The sequence below is a fragment of the Mus pahari genome, chromosome 11, assembly GCF_900095145.1.
Source record: "Mus pahari chromosome 11, PAHARI_EIJ_v1.1, whole genome shotgun sequence".
In the NCBI taxonomy this organism is placed as follows: Eukaryota; Metazoa; Chordata; class Mammalia; order Rodentia; family Muridae; genus Mus; species Mus pahari.
Genome location: NC_034600.1, coordinates 51,235,544 through 51,242,903, shown reverse-complemented (window position 1 = coordinate 51,242,903; position 7,360 = coordinate 51,235,544). Strand labels below are relative to the sequence as shown.

Here is a 7,360-nt window from a genome sequence, read left to right as displayed (position 1 = left end):
GTCTGTCTGTCTCTCTCTCTCTCTCTCTCTCTCTCTCACACACACAGACACACACACACAGACACACACACACAGACACACACAGACACACAGACACACACACACACACACACACACACACACGCACGCACAACAGGTCCTCTATTCACATTGTGTCCCTGAGAGTCAAGCAGCGTCACTGGCACTAATTCCTAAGATTTAGCAACTAGGAGAAAGTGTATTGCTGATAACATCTACCTTTCTTCCTTAGATAGGCAAGTTCAAAGAGGCTCTTTAAACTACACCTAATTAACCTCTTCTAATATATTTTATTAATGAAGTGGCGTTATCTAAAACCAAATGCGTTGGTGAGGAATTTCCCTAGTGTGAACAGAACCCTGCGTTTGAGCCACATCAGGATACCTGCAGTCCCAGCACTGGAGGCAAGAGGATCAGAAATTGAAGGCTAGCCTTGGCTATACACCATGTTCGAAGCTAGCCTGGTCTTCATGAGATCCTACCTGGAAAAAAGTTCATGTGCCAGCGGCTGCCAAATAAATAAAGACATAAATAACTTTCATGTTTGCACAGACTACCTAAGAGAATGTGGGGCAATACCATGTACAGTTCAGACAGCTACTTATTCCAGGGTATTTTAACCAAGCTTTTAGTCACAAAGTATTTTACTGGTCCACTCTCCTATCTCCAGCAAAACCCTATTTTATTATTGGTAGTAATTTCTCATGTTAAAATTGAGTGAGGAAAACAGTGATTAAGGATTTTGATGAAAGAAACAAAATTCTTGGGGTGCAAAATGTCTTTCAGTATAACGTTTACCCTGTTAACATTTCTATTTTAATCTTTAATTTTTTACAGCCAACTGCTGAAGTCTTACTCCACGGTGGAACCTAAATTTCATCCCGTGACTTCCTTTCTAACCATTCACTAACACTATTATTTCCTTTACCTACATCTCTCTTCCATGTCATCCAACACTTGAGAAATTAGTAAAATATGTGTGTGTATGTGTGTATAGTGTGTGTGTACATATATAGTATGTGTATATATAATATATATACACATACTATATTACATGTACATATATACTATATAATATATATACCTTATATGTTATATTGTGTTATATACACATATTATAACATGCTATATATTATATATACTATACATTGTATATACATATTCTATATATAATATATATATACTACATATATACATATATATATACACTACATATATATACATATATATATATACACACATTTTACTAAGTTCTCAAGTGTTGGATGACAAAGAAGAGAGATGTAGGTAAAGGAAATAATAGTGTTATTATATATATGTGTGTGTGTGTATATATATATGTATATATATATATATACACATAAATGTGTGTGTGTGTGTGTGTGTGTGTCCATGTGTTTGTATCTTGGTAGGGAAGGGATGTGCCACAGTGAACCTCTGGAGGTTAGAGGTCAGGACAACAGGAAGTAGTCAGTTCTCTTTCTACCATGTAAGTCCTAGAGATCGAACTTGGGTTATAAGTCTTTGTGCAGCAGCTTTATCCATCTCACTGGCCCCAAACACTTTGTTTTTCTTTTGTTTGTTTATTAAATATAAGTATTACCTCAATAATAGAGTTATAGAGTACTACACACCCAAGTGGTGTCTAAATGTCACCGCACAACTGTTAAAGAAATCATGACACAGAAAGGTTGATATAGCCTGCATTAGTATGGAAGTGTGGTAAACAAAATCAGGAAGAGATGTCATGGAACGGGGAAAGAGAACCAGTTAGGAGGAAAGTCAGCAATACTCAAGTGAATAGCATGCAAGCGTGCCAGGAGGAAGCATCTCTGCCAAGCGGAATCAGCCAATCTTCAACATGAATCGATCCACTTAGGACCTACCAAACTAGAAACCATACAGTCGCATGGCACCAGACTGAAAAGCCTCCAAGTAACTCCAGCTCATGCTACAGCTCCAGGCAAGGAACTTGTTCACCATGAATGGGAGGGAGGGAGGGAAAGAAGGAAGGGTGGAGGGAAAGAAGGAAGGGTGGAGGGGAAGAAGGAAGGATGGAGGGAAAGAAGGAAGTGTGGAGAGAAAGAAGGAAGGGTGGAGGGAAAGAAGGAGGGAAAGAAGAAAGGATGGAGGGAAGTAGGAAGGAGGGAGGGAAGGACATTTTTTTTTTAAAGCATGGTAAATAAGTACAGAATTCTTGTAGGTGTCAGGCCTTCCTGGCCCCCATAGCAAGATCCTGTCTCCCAAACCAAAGCATAAAAGCATTGTTAATATCTGTCTCAGTTCACCTGTTGGCTACATTTAGCCAGAAAGTATTCAAGGTTACTGAAGGTATCTGCCAGGTGAGTATTCTTGGCAGAGCACTCTGCAGTGTTGAGGGAAGCAAAGGGCTAAGGTATACCGTGGTCCCAGTTAAACAGGCACCCAGGTATTACAACTCAGCAGAGGCAGATGACTTAAGCGCTAAGCAAGCAAGCAGTAAGGCCAATCAATGCATGAGCTGGCAGAATACTCCAGAGAGCAGGAGCTGGGCCTTCTTTTCTCATACCTGAGAAGCCTAACTTTGAACTATGCCATGAACTTTTAATAAGAAACAGCAAAACCCATAATTACAGCTCATCCACCTGGAGGCTTGCTGGCTTAAGGAATGGTTTAATGATTATATTGAAAGTGGGGTAGACTAGAGGTGAATAATTTAAACTTAGACAAACATTCACTGTCAAAAGAAAGAAAGTTTTTGACCTTGGCCCAAGGACATCACTGTGTCCCAGTTTTTGCATCTGCTCCATCACTTGCAGCAGGCTGGCTGGTGGTCAAGTGCTCTTTTAATAATGTATTTAATCCAAAACTGCAACCAAAACTGCATGCAGTTACCCAAATGCCTCCTTTGAGGAATTTAACAACGCAATGATTCAGTTCTGAACCATTCCCTAGCACACGAGGGAGTCGTGTGATGACTTCCTTAGATTCTCAACACTCAGAGATTGAAGGCAAGGAAATGAGCAACAGGGGAAGGAGTTCAAGAGCACACAGGGCATGTACATACCCTGCGCGATGCACCCTTCTTAAGTTCAGGACTGCAATTTGAAACCTCTCCAAAGAAAACTTTGCAGGTTTCAGTAAGAGGCTCCCGAGCAAACTGAACCCACCAAGGTGAACCCACCCTCCTCCGGCACTCAGTTGGTCCCACATTGAAATCCAACCGGAATGTGTGCTTAGAGGCTAGACCCTCTACAATGTATAAGCAAAAACATCCACCACCCGCTGGTCCGCTAGGAGGGCGACTCAGGATACCATTCTGTGGGTCAAGGTGTTTATTTTTTGTTTTTGTTTTTGTTTTTGTTTTTACGGTCTTTGAACATTGCAAGTCTCTAACCCGGAGGGGGACGGAGAGGGATTCAAAATAAAGGACTGAGGCTTTTGCAAACTGCAGCGGAGCGCCGCCAGCCCTCCACCGGCTTCCAACCGCTTGGCAGGGTAAAACGCCCCGTGACAAGCGCTCCAGTCCGGGTTCCCCTTTCTACCGCCATATAGGGAAGGGGAGGATGGGGAGCGGCGGTCCGCCTCCGCCGCGCACAGCATCCGCCCACTTGGCGGTGAACTTGAGCCAGCAGCGGTTAACCCGGCCCGGGGTTCTGGGCCTCAGCCGGCGCCAGCAGCTCCCTCAGGTGGGGCGCAAGCCTCAGCGCGCCGCCCTTCTCCGCTCTGCTCCTCCAACCCGCCCTTAGATAGGGCGGCGGCCCCGAGGACCCCTTTCCCAAGGGCGTCGGCCGGGAGCCTGGAGTCTGAAGGAGTGGCGGGAGATGGGGACGCGAGTCCCGGGACGCCGACAGTCTCTAAGGCGTTGCTGCGTGGCTTTGGTACACAGAGCCTCGACCGCTTCTCCCAGCGCGGCAAGCACAGCTTGCCTTCATCGCGCCCCATCGGGGAAGCGGATGGAGAAGCAAAGACAGACAGACAGACAGACAGACAGGCACGCGGCGGCGGGGCTAGCCTGAAACTCGAGCGTCTCCAAGCCCCCCACCCCCACCCCACCCTACCCTAGGGCACGGCGCTGCAGATGCCAGATCCCCGACCGGAGGCGGTAGAGATGGGCAGGGCAAAGAACGCGCGCGCCGCTCGAGGCTCGTCCGCGCTTTTCCCGCGCGTGGCCTTCCTCTTGCGCCCCTGCACCTTCAATTTACCTTATGCAGGGCGCCCCGCGAGCTGCGGGCGGAGGCGCAGAGCCGAAGCCCGGAGGACAGGAGTTTGAGAGCCGCCATCTTCGGCCCCGGGTGCGGGAGGAGGTGGCGAGGTGGCGCGCGCGGGAGTGCGTGCGAGTGCTGGTTGCCGGGGGCCGCGGCGGCGTCACCGGCTAAGGAGAGAAGAAGGCAAGGCGAGCGGTGGGGCGGGCTGGAGGCTCGACCGCGCGTCAGTGACGTCCTCGGGACCTCAGAGCGGTGCCGCCCCTTGCTGCCTGCTGGCTTGTCAAGAAGCGAGACAGGGAGGGGCCCACGGCTAGGAATGGAAAGGCTGCACAGCCAGGACGAGCCCCGCGGGTTGTGGCTCGGGCTCCTCTGCGGGCACACCCGCAGCGGCGGGCGCCGCACTCAGGCTGGAGGGGGCGCTAGTGCCTGCCTTCCCCTTGCGCAAGGCTTGGCATCCACCAGGGTTTCGGGTTCCCAAGGGCCTGGAGGGTCTCTTACTGAACGTGTTACTTTTCCAAGTCGCCCTCTGGAATGAGTACAGGTACAAAGGGTCACTGATAAAGATCTCCTCCCAGATCTAGACAGCTCACCTTTCCAACATTTCTCAACCACCGCCCCCGCCCCCCAACTCTCTTCAAGTCTGGTTTTGCCCTTAGTTTCCTCTGAAACCCAGCAGTGTGCTGACTGACCCTCATGAGACATGACCTGCTTAACCTACAGAGGGACAAGATTAGAACTGGGTCCTTGTTCCCCATCATCCTAGCTTGTGTTCCAGAATTTTCCTGGCACCGGAGTCCCAACAATTCCAGAGATCACAGAGCAGGTGTAAGCACAGAAGTGTCTGTCTCCTCCTCGTCCTTGGCCATGTTGTATAATTCCCCTCACCTTGTAATGCTCTTCCTGTTGTCGTTATGTATGAGAAAAGCCAGGCAAGGGGCACAATGAACACAAAAATGCTCGGCCACTAAATTTAGCTAAAATTCGGTGGTGGGTTAACTTTATCTTTTTTTTGGGGGGGTGGGGGTTCGTTTTGGAATTTGTTTTGTTTTGTTTTGTTTTGTTTTGTTTGAGAAAGGATCTCTAGATCTCTTAGGTCCCACTGAAACTCTATATATGGCTCAGGCTGACCTCCAACTTTTCTCTATTGCGGCAGCCTATCCCAGAGTATGTGCAATCGTGCCTGACTCAAGCCTTTTCTTTTGACTGGCACCCAACGGACCGGAACCATTTCTTCAGGACGTTCTATGCTCACGGCAGAGTTAAAAAGACCACTTGGAAGCCCAGGAAATCCTTTTATTGGATTAAGAGCCCATCGAGTCCTGGAAGAATGGTTTAAATTTGTGGTGATGCAAAACCCATGACAACAGTAAATGACTCTTTAACTTCCTTAAAAAGTACACCATGACAATGAAGGATGAACAGTCCCATTTAATTAAAATCCGCCTACTGGCCTGGTCAGATGGTAAAGCCACTTGCCTCCAATCTTGGTGACCTCAGTTTGATCCCCGGGGCCCACATGGTAGCAGGGAAAAGCCAGCTCCAGCCAAGTCCTCCTCCGACCTCACATGCACTGCGGCAAGTGCATGCACATGTATGTGCGCCAAAACAAATGAATAAGGAATTTAAAAATCTGCCCAGAAAAGCAACTACCTCAGTACTCCCTTAACTCAAAAATGTCTCCCGTAAAGATTATGGTTTTAACATGGAAATAAAATATCAAGTTAAACTCTCATCTAATTGCATAGAAGAAGTGAACTCAGTAATCCTGGATATTTGGGGGATGCGTTTTTAATAAGCTGGGAAGAGTTTGAATGTTCAAACTGAAGTCCCACGACTAGCCTTAACTCAGAACTTGGCGGCTGTTGTGCTGCAGTTTTGAGAAGGAACAATAAAAGCTGGCACTACAGTGGCACTGCAGTTGCTCTTCCACTTTTTTCCTTCCAGGGCCACGTGAAAAGGAAAAAAAAAAAAAAAAAGCACTGGCAATTTATCGCGTAGTCATCTGACTCACTCTTCTTGGTTGGTCACATGTATTTCTCCTAAATGAGGATGGTGGGTATTTTAAATTTATTATTCTGCGGTATTAAGGCTGCTAGGAGAAAATAAATAAATAAATAAATAAATAAACCAAAAGCAGCCTCCCCACTACACAGTCAGAAGGGAGAGGGGGCTGCATTTTTTGATGAGCCCATGGCTTCATTTTACACCAGCTCAACAAATATGTAAGACGTCAATTCAACTTGGAAAAAGTGTTTATTCTGTACCAATCTTTTTTTCCTGATTCTACAAAAGCCACTTTAATTTTTAGCTCGCATATACAAATTCCGATTCTTTTACGTTTCTGATTAGTGGGACCATTTCCCTCTCCCATTTGTGTAGGTGTGGGGACTGGGGACTGAATCTAAGGCCTCCTGTGTGAGCACTCCCGATGAAGTCCATCCCCTGTTCTAGTTTTAAGTTGTCCAGCTGAGCCTTAAATGCACTCTGAAGTCCAGGCTGGACTGGAACTTCTAACCCTTCTGCCTCAGCCTCCCAAGTAGCTAGAACTACAGGCCTGAAATTGCAGGACCGCCTTCCTCAATACTCTGAAAAACAGTTTCTAATCAATATTCCACATTCATGAGACTTTTCCTTGTAAAATCTTATACCACTCAACTTTCACACTCTTAAAAAAAACTGGCTAAACGAAATTCAAAGACTTAAAAAAAGAAAATTCCACTCAGGTAATAAGGAAGGTGTTGTGATCTGAGGTGCTCTGAGGTAGGTTGAGGTGTCCTTCACCAGGTAAATGCGGCCTGTTAGGCTGTAGTCCCGATGTTTCCGCTTGAGAGATTTCATTTTCATTCTCCTGAAATATCATGCCATAGCTCCTGCATTTACTGAAAGATAGGACACCCTTTCTTTGTGGTGAGCAGCATGTTCCTCCAGGGTGAAAATCCAGGGCATCTGAAAACTTGTTTTCAAATGTTGTCTAACTGGCTTAACTTGCAGTAGGAGTTTTATCTATGTGGTGTGAGGCAGTTACAAAAATGCATAAACGCCTCATTCTATACAATGGTCCTTTAAGCAGTAAGTGTTTGAAATCTTTCAAACACTTGTCCTCCAGGAAGAAATCAAACAAAACTAATCTCAAGAATTGAAGGTCCAGAAATGAA

The 7,360-nt window shown here is 46.4% G+C and overlaps 1 protein-coding gene across 1 annotated transcript in view; it reads right to left on the bottom strand.

Annotated features, from left to right (window-relative positions):
• Oxct1 (3-oxoacid CoA-transferase 1) overlaps window positions 1-4,609 on the bottom strand; it is a 121,069-nt gene extending 116,460 nt beyond the window's left edge. Inside the window, exon 1 of the mRNA XM_021208222.2 lies at window positions 4,203-4,609. Coding sequence (XP_021063881.1) covers window positions 4,203-4,280 — 78 coding nt within the window. The 5' untranslated portion in view covers window positions 4,281-4,609. The remainder of the gene's footprint in view (window positions 1-4,202) is intronic.
• Between the last annotated feature and the right edge of the window lie 2,751 nt (window positions 4,610-7,360).